This window comes from Procambarus clarkii, chromosome 30 (genome assembly GCF_040958095.1).
Source record: "Procambarus clarkii isolate CNS0578487 chromosome 30, FALCON_Pclarkii_2.0, whole genome shotgun sequence".
NCBI classification, from domain to species: domain Eukaryota; kingdom Metazoa; phylum Arthropoda; class Malacostraca; order Decapoda; family Cambaridae; genus Procambarus; species Procambarus clarkii.
In genome coordinates this window covers 27989649-28008938 of record NC_091179.1, presented here as the reverse complement: position 1 = coordinate 28008938, position 19290 = coordinate 27989649, and the positions used below count along the sequence as shown (strand labels likewise).

Here is a 19290-nt window from a genome sequence, read left to right as displayed (position 1 = left end):
TAATTGTCTTCCTCCTTATTCCCATGCCACCATCATATTACCCTCTCTCCTCCTTATTGCTCACAATGATACCTATACCTGTCTTCCTCTCCAGTCCTCCCTCTCGCCATCACCTCCCCTCTCCTGCCTCTCCTCCTCTCTCCTGCATCTCCTCTAACCTGCCTCTCCTCCTCTCTCCTGCCTCTCCTGCCTCTCCTCCTCTCTCCTGCCTCTCCTCCTCTCTCCTGCCTCTCCTCCTCTCTCCTGCCTCTCCACCTCTCTCCTGCCTCTCCTGCCTCTCCTCCTCTCTCCTGCCTCTCCTCCTCTCTCCTGCCTCTCCTCCTCTCTCCTGCCTCTCCTCCTCTCTCCTGCCTCTCCTCCTCTCTCCTGCCTCTCCTCCTCTCTCCAGCCTCTCCTCCTCTCTCCTCCTCTCTCCTACCTCGCCTCCTCTCTCCTGCATCTCCTCCTCTCTCCTGCCTCTCCTCCTCTCTCCTGCCTCTCCTCCTCGCTGATCAACACGCGCGCATCATCGCTGACTAAACCACAACAAACGCATCAAAATCTCGCGCCGTTGCGGAAGTTCTTCCCTGCAATGCAGGCGTTTTTCTTCCCCCTTTGGGAGTGATTACTGAGACTTATGCACTGAGAGTCCAGGATAATGTTCTCTCACATCCTGAGGCATAATGAGCCACCGGTGTGGAGTCAGAGGTATTGGCAGTCCCTCACAGTTTGGACCAACACCATTACCATAATTAGCTTCAGGGCAGAGTCTGGTGATGGAACCAATAGTGATGATGGTGCATGTGTTGATGCTGGAGGGCTGTGGTGGTGATGGTGCTGGCTGATAGTGATAACTGGTGATGGTGCTGGCTGATGGTAATGACTGGGGATGGTGCTGGCTGATGGTGATAACTGGACATGGAATAGGCTGATGGTGGTAACTGGGGATGGTGCAGGCTGATGGTGGTGTCTGGAGATGGTGCTGGCTGATGGTGATAACTGGGGATGGTGCAGGCTGATGGTGGTGTCTGGAGATGGTGCTGGCTGATGGTGATAACTGAGAATGGTGCAGGCTGATGGTGGTGTCTGGAGATGGTGCTGGCTGATGGTGATAACTGGGGATGGTGCAGGCTGATGGTGGTGTCTGGAGATGGTGCTGGCTGATGGTGATAACTGGGGATGGTGCAGGCTGATGGTGGTGTCTGGAGATGGTGCAGGCTGATGGTGGTGTCTGGAGATGGTGATAACTGGGGATGGTGCAGGCTGATGGTAATGACTGGGGATGGTGCTGGCTGATGGTGATAACTGGGGATGGTGCAGGCTGATGGTGATAACTGGACATGGTGCAGGCTGATAATGATAACTGGGGATGGCGGCGGCTGATGGTGATGACTAGACATGGTTCAGGCTGATGGTGATAACTGAGGATGATGCTGGCTGATGGTGATAACTGGGGATGGTGAAGGCTGATGGGGATAACTGGGGATAGTGCAGCCTGATGGTGATAACTGGGGATGTTGCCGGTTGATGGTGATAACTGGTACTGGTGCCAGCTGATGGTGATGAATGGGGATGGTGTAGCATGATGGTGATAACTAGGAATTGTGCAGTATGACAGAGATAACTGTGGATTGTGATGGCTATTGGTGATAACTGGGGATAGTGCGGGCTGATGGCGATAACTGGGGATGGTGCAGGTTGATGGTGATAACTGGGGATGGTGCAGGTTGATGGTGATAACTGGGGATAATGCAGCTTGATGGTGATAGCTGGGGATACTGCAGGCTGATGGTGATAACTGATGATGGAACCGGCTGATGATGATAACTGGGGATGGTGAAGGCTGATAGTAATAACTCGTGATAGTGTCAGAAGAAGGTGATAATCGGGGATGCTGCCAACTGTTGGTGATAACTGTGGATGGTACAGACTTATGGTGATAACTGGTAATGGTGCCGGCTGAAGGTGATAACTGGCGATGGTGCAGACTGATGGTGTTAACTGGGGATGGTGCAGGCTGATGGTGATAACAAGGGATGAAGCAGGCTGATGGTGATAACTGGGGATGAAGCAGGCTGATGGTGATAACTGGGGATGAAGCAGGCTGATGGCAATAACTGAGGATGGTGCAGGCTGATGGTGATAACTGGGGATGAAGCAGGCTGATGGTGATAACTGGGGATGAAGCAGGCTGATGGGGATAACTGGGGATGAAGCAGGCTGATGGCAATAACTGAGGATGGTGCCGGTTGATGGTGATAATCGGGGATGCTGCCAACTGATGGTGATAACTGTTGATGGTGCAGCCTGAGGGTGATAACTGGGGACGGCGCAGGCTGATGGTGATAACTGGTGATGGGACCGGCTGATGGTGATAACTGGGGACGGTGCAGGCCAATGGTGATAATTGAGGATGGTGCAGGCTGATGGTGATAACTGGGGATGGAGCAGGCTGATGGTGATAACTGGGGATGGTGCAGGCTGATGGTGATAACTGGGGATGGTGCAGGCTGATGGAGATTACTGGGGATGGTGCCAGCTGATGGTGATAACTGGGGATGGTGCAAGCTAATAGTGATAACTGAGGATGGTGCGGGCTGATGGTGATAACTGGGAATGGTACAGGCTGACGGTGATAACTGGGAATGTTGCTGGCTGATGGTGTGAACTGGGGATGGTGCAGGCCGATGGTGATACTGGGCATAGTGCCAGTTGATTATGATAACGGGATGGTGACGGCTGATGGTGATAACCGGGGAAAATGCCAGATGATGGTGATAACTGGGGATAGTGCAGGCTGATGGTGATAACTGGCGATGGTGCAGACTGATGGTGTTAACTGGGGATGGTTGCGGCTGATTGTGACAACAAGGGATGGTGCAGGCTGATGGTGATAACTGGGGATAGTGCGGGCTGATGGTAATAACTGGGGATGGTGCCAGTTGTTGTTGATAACTGGGGATGGTGCTGACTGATGATGATGATTGAAGATGGTGTCAGCTGATTGTGATAACTGGGGATGGTGCAGACTGAAGGTGACAACTGGGGATGGTGCAGCCTGATAGGGATAACTTTGGATAGTTGCGGCAGATGGTGAGAGGCTGATGGTGAAAACTGTGGATGGTGCCAGCAGATGGTGATAACTGGGGATGGAGCCAGCTGATGGCGATAACTGGTGATGGTGCCGCGTGATAGTGATAACTGGGGATGGGGCAAGATGATGGTGATAACTGGGAATGGTGCCAGCTGATGGTGATAACTGAAGATGGTGCCAGCTGATTGTGATAACTGGGGATGGTGCAGGCTGAAGGTGACAACTGGGGATGGTGCAGCCTGATAGGGATAACTTTGGATAGTTGCGGCAGATGGGGACAGGCTGATGGTGATAACTGGGGATCGTGCCAGCAGATGGTGATAACTGGGAATGGTGCCTGACGATGGTGAAAACTGGAAATGGTACCTGCTGATGGTGATAACTGAGGATGGTGCCAGTTGATAATGATAACTGGGGATGGTGCCGGATGATGGTGAGAACTGGGGATGGTGCCTGACGATGGTAATAACTGGTGATGGATCCAGCTGATGGTGATAACTTAAGATTGTGCCAGTTGATAATGATAACTGGTGATGGTGCAGGCTGATGGTGATAACTGGGGATGGTGCCAGCTAATGGTTATAACTTAAGATTGTGCCAGTTGATAATGATAACTGGTGAGGGTGCAGGCTGATGGTGATAACTGGGGATGGTGCCGGCTGATGATGATAACTGTAGATGGAGCCGGCTGATAGTCATAATTGGGGATGGTGCAAACTGATAGTGATAACTAGGGATGCTGCAGGCTGATGCTGATAACTGGGGATGGTGCAGGCTGATGGCGATAACTGGTGAAGTTCCAGGCTGATGGTGATTACTGATGATGGTGCAGCCTGATGGTGATAACTTGGGATAGTGCAGGCTGATGGTGACAACTGGGGATGGTGCAGTCTGATAGGGATAACTTGGAATAGTGGCGGCAGATGGTGACAGGCTGGTGGTGATAACTGGGGATGGTTCCAGCCGATCGTGATAACTGTGGATGGTGCCAACTGATGGTGATAATTGGGGATTGTGCCAGCTGATGGTGATAACTGGTGATAGTGCAGGCTGATGGTGATAACTGAGGAATGCGCCGGTAGATTGTGATAACTGGGGTTGGTGCCGGCTGATGGCGATTACTGGGGATGGTGCCAGCTGATAGTGATAGCTGTGGTTAGTGCAAGCTGATGGTGATAAATGGGAATGCTGTCAGATGATGGTGATAACTAGGGATGGTGCAGGCTGGTGATAACTGGGGATGATGCAGGCTGATAGTGATGACTGGGAATGGGGCCAGCTGATGGTGATTATTACGGATTGTGTAGGCTGATGGTGATAACTGGAAATGTTGCGGACTGATGGTGATGACTGGGATATGGTGCCAGCTGATGGTGATAACTGGGTATGGTGCAGGCTGATATTGATAACTGGTGATGTTGCCAGCTGATGGTGATATCTGGGGATGGTGCAGTCTGATGGTGATAACTGTGGATGGTGCAGGTTGAAGGTAATAACTGGGAATAGTGCAGACTGATGATGAATGTGGATGGTGCCAGTTGATAGCAATAACAGGGGATGGTGCAATTAACCTGATAGTGATAACTGGGGATGGTGCCAGCTGATGGTGATACCTGGGGGATAATGCTGCTGATGGTTATAACTGGAGATGGTGCAGGCTGATGGTGATAACTGGGGTAAGTGCTAGTTGATGGTGATAACTGTTTTTTGCAGGCTGATGGTGAGAACTTGGGGATGGTGCAGGCTGATGGTGATAACTGGGGTAAGTGCTAGTTGATGGTGATAACTGTTTTTTGCAGGCTGATGGTGAGAACTTGGGGATGGTGCAGGCTGATGGTGAGAACTTGGGGATGGTGCAGGCTGATGGTGAGAACTTGGGCATGGTGCAGGCTGATTGTGAGTATTGGTGATGGTGCAGGCTGATTTTGATAACTTGGGATGGTGAGGGCGTATTGTGATATCTGGGAATGATGCCAGTTGAGGGTGATAACTGGGGATGGTACCAACTGATGGTGATAACTGGTAATGGTGCAGGCTGATGGTGATAACTGTGGATGGAGCCAGCTGATGGTGATAACTAGGGATGGTACAGGATAACGGTGATAACTGGTGATGGTACACGCTGATGGTGATACCTGATGATGGTGCAAGCTGATGGTGATAACTGGGGATGGTGCAGGCTGATGGCGATAACTGGATATGGTGCAGGCTGATGGTGATACCTGGTGATGGTGCAAGCTGATGGTGATAACTGGATATGGTGCCGGCTGATGGTGATAACTGGGGACTGTGCCAGTTGATGGTGATAACTAGAGATGGTGCAGGCTGATGATTATAACTGGGGATGGAGGCGGCTGATGGTGATAACTGGGGATGGTGCCGGCTGATGGTGATAACTGGGGATGGTGCCGTCTGATGGTAATAACTTGGGATTATGCCAACTGATAATGATAATTGGAATTGTGCAGGCTGATGGTGATAACAATGGATGGTGCTGTCTGATGGTGATAACTGGGGATTGTGCAGGGTGATGGTGATAACTGGTGATGGTGCCATCTTATGGTGATAACTGGGGATGGTGCCGGTTAATAGTGATAATTCGCAGGCTGGTGGTGATAATTGGTGATTTTTTTTTTTTTTTTTTTTTTCTACCACAGACGTGGCCACACATTTACAATGCTAACCAGCATATATACATTTTCTTCTGTCCTCCATGGACAGGGTTAGAGAAGTGTTAAACATAGAGTTCAAGGGTTTATTGAACACTCAACCACAGAAGGTGATTCGGTGCTTTTAAAATGCTAAGCTAACCTACATACGTAAATACATAGATACACAGATTTACGTATGCCCTACATAAAGTGTTAGATGTGTCTTTTACATAGTGTCATTAATGTACATTCACAAAGGTGAAATGTAATTCTGATCAGCTTCCATATATGCTTTATACCCATACATATACATACACACACACACATACACATACATATATACACACACATGCATTCACATACATTTGTCTCATTTACCCTGACAGGGTGAGGTAGCTGATAAAGAAACTAGTGTGCAATTAAGCACTTAATCACTGAAGGTGATGAAAGTGCTTTTACAAGCTCAGGTTATATAGTTACATCATATATATACATTGTATGATTGATATATTACATGGTCAATTTTGGATACAAGTCCAATATATCATCAAGTGTTCCAGTACTCATATAGTAACTACAGAGTTCAGCATACCTTAGCCCAGGATGGTGAAAGTCAGTCAGTATGGGACATTCTACAATATAATGTTCAAGAGAGTGCATGTTTTCTCTTTCACAAAGTTGACACATTGTGTACTCGACATTTGGGTTTTGAGAAAGCTGCCAGATACGTCTATATCCCAGGCGTATTCTGGCCACTATAACATCACATTGCCGGGTTCTTGTCCTATTAGTCCCATATGTGAATGTCTCCTCACGATATCTATCATAATATTTAATGCTACAACTTTCAGGTCTTTGAGAATTTGTTAGGTCGGTGAGATTTTCATTAGATATTTGTTTAAGTATTCTCTTTGTCACTGCTAATGAAACACCCATATCAATTTCTACCACTGGTTTTCTGCAGGCTGACTTAGCAAGCATATCAACAGTGTCATGCCTTGAGATGCCAACATGTGATGGTACCCATAGGAATTTAATCTCAAATCTGTTTTCTTTGGCAGCTAAAACATTCATTCGAATATCACTGACTATTTTCTGGGTGTCACTACTATGTGCGTTCAATGCCAGGAGTGCACTCTGCGAGTCGCAGTATATAAGTCCACTGCCTTTGTCTTTTAAAAATTCAGTGGCAAGGTATATGCCTGCAAGTTCGGTTTGAGTTGTACTTGCCCAGTCATTGACGCGCTTCATTGCTGTATGTACGAGAGAAGATTGTTCAAATATGTTACATGCACATCCGGTACATCGTCCACCTTCTTCTACAGAGCCGTCGGTATAGCACTGATAAACATCGTTACCCATACTCTGAGTACTTTCAGTGATGCTTTTCAGTGTTAACTGTTTTAACAATGTAGTGTGCACACTATCTTTCTTGGGCGCATTTACAAAATCAACTGATAGATCCCAGTTATCCCATGGAGTAATTGGCTGATTAATCATTAGTCGAGTTGGGTACATATTTAATATTTTGATGGAGTTGGCTACCTTGTAGAACCAATATACATAATCAGATTTCGTTCTTCTTCTATAGACCTCAGGTGAGTGTAGCATATTAGAAAGTTTAGCTTGAAACTTCATGTGTTGTCTAGATCTACTCAATGCCTTCACGCCGAAAACTGTGCTAATAGACAAGATTCTCTCACTTATGGTAGGTAATTTTAACTCTGCTCTCATGGTAACTATTCTCGTGGACTTTGGAGCCCCAAGGATGAGACGCATAGCTTCATTTTGCAAGGTTTCAAGAGATTTCAGCTCTTTGTCAGTATACAGTGTGAGATGTAGAGCATTGTAGTCAATCACAGAGCGTATAAATGATACATAAAACATTCTAGCAAGTCTCACGTTAAGCCCATGATTGACACCAACAAGTAGGTGATGGTGCAGGGTGACGGTGATAACTGGGGGATGGTGCCGGTTGACGGTAATAACTGGGGATGGTGCATGCTGATGGTGATATTTCGGCATGGTGCAGACTGATGGTGATAACTAGGGGTTGTGCAGGCTGATGGTGATAACTGGGGATGGTGCCGACTGATGGTGATAACTGGGGATGAAGCAGGCTGATGGGGATAACTGGTAATATTGCAGGCTGATGTTGATAACTAGGGATGGTGCAGGCTGATGGTGATAACTGGTGATAGTGACAGCTGATGGTGTTAGCTGGGGATGGTGACACCTGATGGTGATAACTGAGGATGGTGCAGGATGATGGGGATAACTGGGGTTGTAGCGGCTGATGGTTATAACTGGTGACGGTGCAGGCTGATTGAACTGGGTTATGGTGCCGGCTGATTGTGATAACAAGGGATGGGGCTAGCTGATGGAGATAACTGGTGATAGTGCAGGCTGACAGAGATAACTGAGGAATGTGCCGGTAGATTGTGATAACTGGGGATAATACCGGCTGATGGTGATTACTGGGGATGGTGCCAGCTGATAGTGATAGCTGGGTTTGGTGCAGGCTAATGGTGCCAGCTGATAGTGATAGCTGTGGTTGGTGAAGGCTGATGGTGATGACTGGGAATGGTGCCAGCTGATGGTGATTAATAGGGATTGTGAAGGCTGATGGTGATTAATATGGATTGTGAAGGCTGATGGTGATTAATAGGGATTGTGAAGGCTGATGGTGATAACTACGAGTGTTGCAGACTGATTGTGATGACTGGGGAAGGTTCCAGCTGATGGTGATAACTGGATATGGTTCTGGCTGATATTGATAACTGGTGATGTTCCCAGTTGATGGTGATATCTGGGGATGGTGCAGGCTGTTGGTGATGACTGTGGATGGTGCCAGTTGATAGCAATAACTGGGGATGGTGCAACCTGATAGTGATAACTGGGGATGGTGCCAGCTGATGGTGAAACCGATGGTGATAATTCGGCTTGGTGCAGGTTGATTGTGATAAATAGGGATGGTGCAGGCTGATGATGATAACTGGTAATTGTGCAGGCTGATGTTGATAACTGGGGATGGTGCAGGCTGATGGTGATATGTGGTGATGGTGCAGGCTGGTGATGATAACTGTTTTTGTAATGGCAGTGTTGTTATTGTAGTGACAATGTGGCTATTGTGGTGTCAGTCCCGCTATTGTGGTGTCAGTGTCGCTATTGTGGTGTCAGTCCCGCTATTGTGGTGTCAGTGTCGCTATTGTGGTGTCAGTCCCGCTATTGTGGTGTCAGTCCCGCTATTGTGGTGTCAGTGTCGCTATTGTGGTGTCAGTCCCGCTATTGTGGTGTCAGTCCCGCTATTGTGGTGTCAGTCACGCTACTCTGGTGTCAGTCCCGCTATTGTGGTGTCAGTCACGCTACTGTGGTGTCAGCCCCGCTATTGTGGTGTCAGTGTCGCTATTGTGGTGTCAGTCCCGCTATTGTGGTGTCAGTCCCGCTATTGTGGTGTCAGTCACGCTATTGTGGTGTCAGTCCCGCTATTGTGGTGTCAGTCCCGCTATTGTGGTGTCAGTGTCGCTATTGTGGTGTCAGTCCCGCTATTGTGGTGTCAGTCCCGCTATTGTGGTGTCAGTCACGCTACTCTGGTGTCAGTCCCGCTATTGTGGTGTCAGTCACGCTACTGTGGTGTCAGCCCCGCTATTGTGGTGTCAGTGTCGCTATTGTGGTGTCAGTCCCGCTATTGTGGTGTCAGTCCCGCTATTGTGGTGTCAGTCACGCTACTGTGGTGTCAGTCCCGCTATTGTGGTGTCAGTCCCGCTATTGTGGTGTCAGTCCCGCTATTGTGGTGTCAGCCCCGCTATTGTGGTGTCAGTGCTGCTGATGAAATTGTAGGCTGTTCAGAATTCATTGTTAATGTTTTTTGCTTATCTTCTAATGGTTTTTTGGTATATTGTTTCTGTACTATATTTTGCTACTAGATTTTCTGGTATATTATTTTTACTAATTGTGTCTGTAGTATCGAGGTCCAAGAGCTGTTAGCTCTTGGACCACCAAGAGCTATTAGTTCTTGGACCACCAAGAGCTGTTAGTTCTTGGACCACCAAGAGCTGTTAGTTCTTGGACCACCAAGAGCTGTTAGCTCTTGGACCACCAAGAGCTGTTAGTTCTTGGACCAGCAAGAGCTGTTAGTTCTTGGACCACCAAGAGCTGTTAGCTCTTGGACCACCAAGAGCTGTTAGTTCTTGGACCACCAAGAGCTGTTAGTTCTTGGACCAGCAAGAGCTGTTAGTTCTTGGACCACCAAGAGCTGTTAGTTCTTGGACCACCAAGAGCTGTTAGTTCTTGGACCACCAAGAGCTGTTAGTTCTTGGACCACCAAGAGCTGTTCTTGGACCACCAAGAGCTGTTAATTCTTGGACCACCCTTAATGTGTTGACATAGAAAGTTTCTTGTTGCCATGTCCAGCAGCTTATCTCTCCATGTATCTGGTCCTCCATGTGGGTCTCTGTTCTCCCAATCAATCTTCCCGTGGCTGAAGTCTCTCCCGTGATTAGTAGTCCAGATCCATTCCTGCTTGCGACAGAAGCTGCTTTCTCTATTATGTTTATGGTGGCCATGTTGTTTCCATCATATTCCTCTCTGGGTCTTCTGTCATATGATGGGGAGTTTTATATTACTACTACTGTGAGTTTTTGTCCTCCAATTGCTATGGTATCTGTTATGTTGTCACTGAAACCTTCACAGCCCTGAATATCCATCTCCTCAAAACTCCATCCTTTAATTATCAGAAGTGCTACACCACTTCCTCCTCTTCTTTCTCTCTCTTTCCTTACTACATAGTAATCCTGCGGAAACACTGCATTCGTTATGATTTTAATTAGCTTAGTTTCTGTGAGTATTAATTCCCATAGATACTTGTAACCGACTCTAAGCCGAGCAGTAGTAACATCTAGAAGTTATCATTTTTCTCATTATCTGCTGATGTAGACCTGACCAAATGTAAACTGTGTCAACAAAATTAATAGTACACACCCTCCGTCACTATGTGATGGAGTGCGAAAAGATACGTGAGTTCAGAGACAATTTATAACCAATGTTCCAACGATGTGTAAATATTTCATTCAAAATTATCTACTACCAGAAATTTTAGCCAAATATGCCCAGTTTGCTAATTGTAGGTAGTAACTAAGTGATCGTAACCTATTTACCGCTGCCCACTGGATGGGGGGCGGTGTGCAGGACAAACATATCAATTGTGACACTAACTCTCCACATATGTCAGTTGCTTAATCTAGAAACTGTACTTGTGGTCGATCTCGAATCCATTGATGATGGGACGATTTATACTGAATTTTGTAACTAGCTCATCTAGACTGTAACTTGCTTAGCTAAATGAATTGTAGGGTTCAGTCCCTGAGTCCATTATGTGCCTCTGTAATCCATTCCACTACCGCCCACAAGATGGGTATGGGGTGCATAATAAATGAACTAAACTAAAAAAATTTGTGAGTGCTATTTCGTCTGGGTTTTCTTCTAGTGCACAATCTCCAAGTTCACTTGTTTTATTTGTTATTCCATCTATGTAAGTGTAGATTGCCTTGAATCTCACTTGCTTCTGTTCATTCTCATTCATCCCTGTCCCGGGAGGGTTTGGGATAAGGAGGGAGGGGGGGCCAGGGGGGATATAGGGGTGAGGGGGAGTGGGGGGGGGGGGACATGGAGGGTATGGGATAAAGTGGAATTGGAGACCGGGAGGGAAAAGGGAGAGAGGGGACAGGGTGGGAATGGGTGGAGGGGGTGACTGAGTGGATACGGGGTGATAGGGAGGGAGGGTTGACTGAACTATTGAGTGAGGTCAGGGAGGGTATGGGATAGGGAGGAATTCTATGCAGAGGAGGGTGGTGGTGTTGCCCTCACCTCTGGTGTTGCTGGGAGGCTGGTTGGGGATTCCCCGCTCACCTCTGGGAATGTTGTGTTGGGGGCTGTGATTTCCTGGTTTTCTCCTCTCACCCTACACTTCTTTCTTGCTTCTGCCGCTATGGCTTTCTCCTCCCTTGGCATGTCCCTCTGGAGGAATACTTTCTTTTATTCACTTACATTTTGCAATAAGTTCTTCCTTGCTAGAATATTCTCCTTTGTTGTCTCGTTTGCAAACACTATCTTTATCAGGCGGTCTCTGCCCTTGTTGTACCGGCCTAACCTGAATACCTTCTCAATCATTTGTTCAGCCTCTTCCATCTGTAACCCCTTTAGTATTTCTTTCGTTGCCGCTTTGTGCTTACCATTTCATTCTGGATGGTACCTTACCTTGAGTTGAAAGAGTAAACCAGTGTTTCAGTTTGGTTTGCAGTAATTGCAGTGTAAGTTTGGTTTGTTGCAGTGAAGCTGTTATTTTCCTAGTATTGCTGTTCCGTGTTACTAAAGAATATGGATGACATGGAGGGTTTCAGTGTTTTCGTAATATTTTTAGTTTCATTTTTTGAGTTGATATTTTATTTTTCGGGGTTGCTCTTGTATTTTTCAAAGTTGCTGTTATTATTTGATGTTACTGTGGTATTGTTCTGTGTTGATGATGTGTTCCTGATTGTTACGAACCCGGATCCAGCGTCCGAGCCTGGAGCAGTGACGACCACGCCATCTGTGGGTCAGCTCCCGAAACCCCCTCCAAACGGACGACGACACCTGGTGAGGGCAACGTGTACTGGCTACGAGGGCCAGTTGCCAGTCCTGTTCAGCGCTCAACACAGCCGCTGCTGACCTCTGGTGAGGTGGTGCTCAGGCACCAGCGCCATCTATGGAGTGGATAGGTGGGCGTTTGTGTCTGAGCCTGTAAGTGAGGTGCCTTAGTGTGTCCCAGTTATTGATGACGTGTCTGCTTACAGAGTCGACCTGGGACTGCTGTGATGGGAGTCGAGTCAGTCTACCCGAGGCAGCCAGTCTCCATACCTTGTACCCTGCTGCAGCCGTTGTGAAGTCGTCCCCCCGGAAGAACACTGTGGTGTGTTAGCCTGCCAGTGGAGTGGCAGTAAAAGGATTACCCGGGACCGACTGTTGGAGACGATTATCCACTGGGGTATTGAGGACAGGAGGGTGATTTGTGATATCACACGAGACTCCTGTCTAGGGTGTTTACCCTAATATCGTTCGTGGAGTGGCCTGACCAGCGTTGCGGGTCCGGAACCTGCCAGCAGACCGGCTGGATTTGTGGTTGACGGCCTCCACGGCGGTGCCCCCAGTGGACCTGTGTTTTGGCTGACCTGTGGCCAGGGTAGGCTCAGCATTCTCAGAGGACACGTTGTGAGGCCACGAAGAAAGCACCGAGGACTCAGCACCTAGCTTCTGGATCCAGAGTCTTCAGCAGAAGACTTTATTGTGAATAATCCCCTTGCATCGTGTTAATACCCCTCCCCCTGTGTATTCTTTTTATATATTTAATTGGTGATGGTGATAAGTATAATATTAAGTTCTTAACTTTCTTTCCCTACTCCCTTTAAGTTACTTGCGTCACGGATCACATCCCTTGATAGCCACTACTGGCTTGGGAACGGATACATATCTCCCTCTAACAACATCAGAGTTAGAACCCCGTTGCGTCCCGAGAGGGTCGTAACACTGATGTATTACTTTTGCAATAACTGGTATTTCTTTATTCTGGTGTGTTGACAGTCCTTTGTCCAGTGCTGGTCACTACCTGTGCAGTACAGTCCAGCGCTGGTCACTACCTGTGCAGTACAGTCCAGCGCTGGTCACTACCTGTGCAGTACAGTCCAGCGCTGGTCACTACCTGTGCAGTACAGTCCAGCGCTGGTCACTACCTGTGCAGTACAGTCCAGCGCTGGTCACTACCTGTGCAGTACAGTCCAAGGATGGTCACTACCTGTGCAGTACAGTCCAAGGATGGTCACTACCTGTGCAGTACAGTCCAGCGCTGGTCACTACCTGTGCAGTACAGTCCAAGGATGGTCACTACCTGTGCAGTACAGTCCAGTGATGGTCACTACCTGTGCAGTACAGTCCAGTGATGGTCACTACCTGTGCAGTACAGTCCAGCGCTGGTCACTACCTGTGCAGTACAGTCCAGCGCTGGTCACTACCTGTGCAGTACAGTCCAGCGCTGGTCACTACCTGTGCAGTACAGTCCGAGGATGGTCACTATCTGTGCAGTACAGTCCAGTGATGGTCACTACCTGTGCAGTACAGTCCAGTGATGGTCACTACCTGTGCAGTACAGTCCAGTGATGGTCACTACCTGTGCAGTACAGTCCAGTGATGGTCACTACCTGTGCAGTACAGTCCAGTGATGGTCACTACCTGTGCAGTACAGTCCAGTGATGGTCACTACCTGTGCAGTACAGTCCAGTGATGGTCACTACCTGTGCAGTACAGTCCAGTGATGGTCACTACCTGTGCAGTACAGTCCAGTGATGGTCACTACCTGTGCAGTACAGTCCAGTGATGGTCACTACCTGTGCAGTACAGTCCAGTGATGGTCACTACCTGTGCAGAACAGTCCAGTGATGGTCACTACCTGTGCAGAACAGTCCAGTGATGGTCACTACCTGTGCAGAACAGTCCAGTGATGGTCACTACCTGTGCAGTACAGTCCAGAGATGGTCACTACCTGTGCAGTACAGTCCAGTGATGGTCACTACCTGTGCAGTACAGTCCAGTGCTGGTCACTACCTGTGCAGTACAGTCCAAGGATGGTCACTACCTGTGCAGAACAGTCCAGTGATGGTCACTACCTGTGCAGTACAGTCCAAGGATGGTCACTACCTGTGCAGTACAGTCCAGTGATGGTCACTACCTGTGCAGTACAGTCCAGTGATGGTCACTACCTGTGCAGTACAGTCCAGTGATGGTCACTACCTGTGCAGTACAGTCCAGTGATGGTCACTACCTGTGCAGAACAGTCCAAGGATGGTCACTACCTGTGCAGTACAGTCCAGTGATGGTCACTACATGTGCAGTACAGTCCAGTGATGGTCACTACCTGTGCAGTACAGTCCAGAGCTGGTCACTACCTGTGCAGTACAGTCCAGTGATGGTCACTACCTGTGCAGTACAGTCCAGTGATGGTCACTACCTGTGCAGTACAGTCCAGTGATGGTCACTACCTGTGCAGAACAGTCCAAGGATGGTCACTACCTGTGCAGTACAGTCCAGTGATGGTCACTACCTGTGCAGTACAGTCTAGTGATGGTCACTACCTGTGCAGTACAGTCCAGAGCTGGTCACTACCTGTGCAGTACAGTCCAGTGATGGTCACTACCTGTGCAGTACAGTCCAGTGATGGTCACTACCTGTGCAGAACAGTCCAAGGATGGTCACTACCTGTGCAGTACAGTCCAGTGATGGTCACTACCTGTGCAGAACAGTCCAGTGCTGGTCACTACCTGTGCAGTACAGTCCTGTGATGGTCACTACCTGTGCAGTACAGTCCAGTGATGGTCACTACCTGTGCAGTACAGTCCAGTGATGGTCACTACCTGTGCAGTACAGTCCAGTGATGGTCACTACCTGTGCAGTACAGTCCAGTGATGGTCACTACCTGTGCAGTACAGTCCAGAGCTGGTCACTACCTGTGCAGTACAGTCCAGTGATGGTCACTACCTGTGCAGTACAGTCCAGTGATGGTCACTACCTGTGCAGAACAGTCCAGTGATGGTCACTACCTGTGCAGAACAGTCCAGTGATGGTCACTACCTGTGCAGTACAGTCCAAGGATTGTCACTACCTGTGCAGTACAGTCCAGTGATGGTCACTACCTGTGCAGTACAGGTCAGTGATGGTCACTACCTGTGCAGTACAGTCCAAGGATGGTCACTACCTGTGCAGTACAGTCCAAGGATGGTCACTACCTGTGCAGTACAGTCCAAGGATGGTCACTACCTGTGCAGAACAGTCCAGTGATGGTCACTACCTGTGCAGTACAGTCTAGTGATGGTCACTACCTGTGCAGAACAGTCCAGTGATGGTCACTACCTGTGCAGAACAGTCCAGTGATGGTCACTACCTGTGCAGAACAGTCCAGTGATGGTCACTACCTGTGCAGAACAGTCCAGTGATGGTCACTACCTGTGCAGAACAGTCCAGTGATGGTCACTACCTGTGCAGAACAGTCCAGTGATGGTCACTACCTGTGCAGAACAGTCCAGTGATGGTCACTACCTGTGCAGAACAGTCCAGTGATGGTCACTACCTGTGCAGAACAGTTCAGTGATGGTCACTACCTGTGCAGAACAGTCCAGTGATGGTCACTACCTGTGCAGAACAGTCCAGTGATGGTCACTACCTGTGCAGTACAGTCCAAGGATGGTCACTACCTGTGCAGAACAGTCCAGTGATGGTCACTACCTGTGCAGTACAGTCTAGTGATGGTCACTACCTGTGCAGAACAGTCCAGTGATGGTCACTACCTGTGCAGTACAGGTCAGTGATGGTCACTACCTGTGCAGTACAGTCCAAGGATGGTCACTACCTGTGCAGTACAGTCCAAGGATGGTCACTACCTGTGCAGTACAGTCCAAGGATGGTCACTACCTGTGCAGAACAGTCCAGTGATGGTCACTACCTGTGCAGAACAGTCCAGTGATGGTCACTACCTGTGCAGAACAGTTCAGTGATGGTCACTACCTGTGCAGAACAGTCCAGTGATGGTCACTACCTGTGCAGAACAGTCCAGTGATGGTCACTACCTGTGCAGAACAGTCCAGTGATGGTCACTACCTGTGCAGAACAGTTCAGTGATGGTCACTACCTGTGCAGAACAGTCCAGTGATGGTCACTACCTGTGCAGAACAGTCCAGTGATGGTCACTACCTGTGCAGAACAGTCCAGTGATGGTCACTACCTGTGCAGAACAGTCCAGTGATGGTCACTACCTGTGCAGAACAGTCCAGTGATGGTCACTACCTGTGCAGAACAGTCCAGTGATGGTCACTACCTGTGCAGAACAGTCCAGTGATGGTCACTACCTGTGCAGAACAGTCCAGTGATGGTCACTACCTGTGCAGAAGAGTTCAGTGATGGTCACTACCTGTGCAGAACAGTCCAGTGATGGTCACTACCTGTGCAGAACAGTCCAGTGCTGTTCCCTGGATGAATTACAACACGAGTCGCGAACAATATAATGTTCTGGTCATGTAGTGAATATATTACACAATTAATTACAGTTTAAATACTCCTCTATTAATTATTTGGCTTTTGGCAACTTTCATGTCATTTGAACATTGATTGGGGCATTTTTGGCCAATTACGAAAAATAATTACGAACAAATTTATTTTGAATAAGTTATAATTGCTAGAACAACATACGACTTCATTTTGTATATTTTGAAACAAGAACTTCCCCCCTGTAACCTATGTAGGACGATCATATCTCAGTGCTTACTAACATAATTCGTCTTATTTAAAATAATACCTTATTATTGAAATATTTTAAAATAAGGATAAATATCTAAATAAAAAAAAAGCGACTTGTTGATTTATCAGGAGTAATTGGGGATCGAACTCCGACTCTTCACGATGCTAGTCTGTTATATTAGCTCTCTTTCCAGATATGTTACAGTGTGAAGGACGAAAGAGTTAACCAGACTGGTGCCCCACGACAATAATCGGTTATATTATTTTCCATTGGCAGTTATATGTCAGCTGCAATCTACAATATGCCGGGAACAGATTGTTTATCATCTTAAATATTCGGTAGTCATTTTTCGCCATTGCAAGATGGTGAACTGTCACTTTACGAGCCAGGCCAGACCATCACACTTGAGGTTATCTTGAGGTTATCTTGAGATGATTTCGGGGCTTTTTAGTGTCCCCGCGGCCCGGTCCGCAAGATCAATGACACTGCAAGGTCATCCTACAGATTTTTGCTGTCATTGTTTGCTGAATTGTGTAACACTAATGAATCACCAAAGTGTTTAGATAAGACTTATTTTACATGGTCATTAGACGCAGATGAGATATAAGGGTAAGTTACAATCTGAAAGACTGTGCGGCCACCAAGGCCACCAAATTTGACGGAAATAGTAGTTTATTTCCACTGTCAGTCAAGAGAATAGCTGAGAATTTTTTCTAGCGTACACATCCATCAGTTGTGTGTCAAAATCATCGCTTCTGTTAATCCTGTAATGCAATCTATTTTGGTGGGTAATTTGTGTACCCAGGTTCTCCCCGAATTCCTGCCGTAGAAGGACTGACACCAGAGGCATACTTAAATAGAATAATATCGGTTGCACAAATAAAACTGAAAATTATAAAGAATCTTCGCGTATCGAAGATGCCAACGTTGATGTCACTGCCTGAACTACGCCATTCCCACGACGCCTGACGTATCTCTGTAAGTATAGTTTATCGACCTATGCCTCTTACCTTTACTCCTCACCCTCTCACATATTTGTATGCACCTGACCTCCCAGATATCACAGTAACAAGGTTATCGTGAAAACCGAACTCAATTACGGGCTCACTATAGCCCGTGCTGTATGAAAATTTTGTTCCAAGTAGCTGAATCTAAAACAACAGCAACAACTCCTGCTCTGTTATGTTAACCAGAGACATTACAGTAGACATACACAGACTCAGACTTGGTTACAAGTGCTGCTCGGAGGTAATAAACCCAATAGTTAAAGAATGTCATATCTGTAGAACAGATACAGAGGCGCCGCTATTACATTACATACTGGAAAGTGAAGCAATTGAAGCCCTGCGCATTAAACTCATCATTTATCTAACAAGAGCAGCTGCATTAGATGCAAAATCCACAGCGACTACAATGGTTAGAAAGGCAATTTAAGAATTGGACACACTAGTGAACACTGTGCATCTGTATCCGCCACCAAGATAACGTTATTAAAACAAGACTAAAACCAGTGCGCTTAAACAGAACTTAAACGGACAGCGAACAGGCATATTGGACGACAACGAAAAGGTCTCGAGGAACAGTTTTTATTTGGCCAGTGATGTCTGGGCTGCGGGAGACTATTTCACATTTGGATGAATTGAGAGTGAGGCCCAAGGTTGCTCCTTGTGGATTTACCTTAAATCCTCCAAAATGTTATCTGCTGTTCCAGCGAGAGTGCTTTCATCCAGGTACCAGACGTTTAGTTCGCTATGGGGGGTTAAGCACTTGCGGAATTTATATATATCTATAAAAATAAAAATGTAAATGCTGGTTTTGTTCAAAATCGTTAATCTCCGAATATTCTCCACCGTTTTCTTTGAAATTTTGATACAACGTTGCATTCAAATAAACGCGTGTTTTTATATACCTACTATATACATGCCACGCCTGTGACAGGTAAAAACATACTTTTTTATTAAAAACAGTGCAATTTGTTGGACGTAAAAGCTGCACACGCTAAACCAAATATGTTACGATTCCATTTCAGTGTCTCCGATTGCATTGTTAAATTTAACTTTCATATATTTAAATTTATTTTCATTTTTATTTAATTACTAGCAGTACCCGGCCACGCGTTGCTGTGGCTCAGCAATGCATGTGCGTTGCTGAGCCACAACAACCTTCCCTGCCCCCCAGTCTTCCTCACCATTCCCCACCCCCTCACCCGTCTTCTCGTCTTCCCCACCATTTCCCACGCCACCATCCCCTTC

The 19290-nt window shown here is 47.3% G+C and overlaps 2 protein-coding genes across 2 annotated transcripts; both read right to left on the bottom strand.

Annotated features, from left to right (window-relative positions):
* Positions 1-604: 604 nt before the first annotated feature.
* Positions 605-2683, bottom strand: LOC123752545 (proline-rich protein 36-like). Its single transcript, XM_069333746.1, has one exon. The coding sequence runs from the start codon at positions 2681-2683 to the stop codon at positions 605-607; it is 2079 nt and encodes a 692-aa protein (XP_069189847.1).
* A 12-nt stretch (positions 2684-2695) lies between these two features.
* Positions 2696-5629, bottom strand: LOC138369983 (uncharacterized). Its single transcript, XM_069333745.1, has 2 exons — positions 4861-5629; positions 2696-3645 (listed from the first exon to the last, which is right to left on the bottom strand). The coding sequence occupies exons 1-2, from the start codon at positions 5627-5629 to the stop codon at positions 2696-2698; spliced, it is 1719 nt and encodes a 572-aa protein (XP_069189846.1).
* Between the last annotated feature and the right edge of the window lie 13661 nt (positions 5630-19290).

Excerpts from the sequence above, each read along its gene's own strand:
- LOC123752545 (XM_069333746.1), bottom strand. The coding sequence starts at position 2,683 with ATGCCCAGTATCACCATCGGCCTGCACCATCCCCAGTTCACACCATCA.
- LOC138369983 (XM_069333745.1), bottom strand. The coding sequence starts at position 5,629 with ATGGCACCATCACCAGTTATCACCATCACCCTGCACAATCCCCAGTTA. Across the intron at positions 3,646-4,860 it reads CCATCAGCCTGCAAAAAACA|CTGGCACCATCCCCAGTTAT; the intron begins GTTATCACCATC and ends TATAACCATTAG.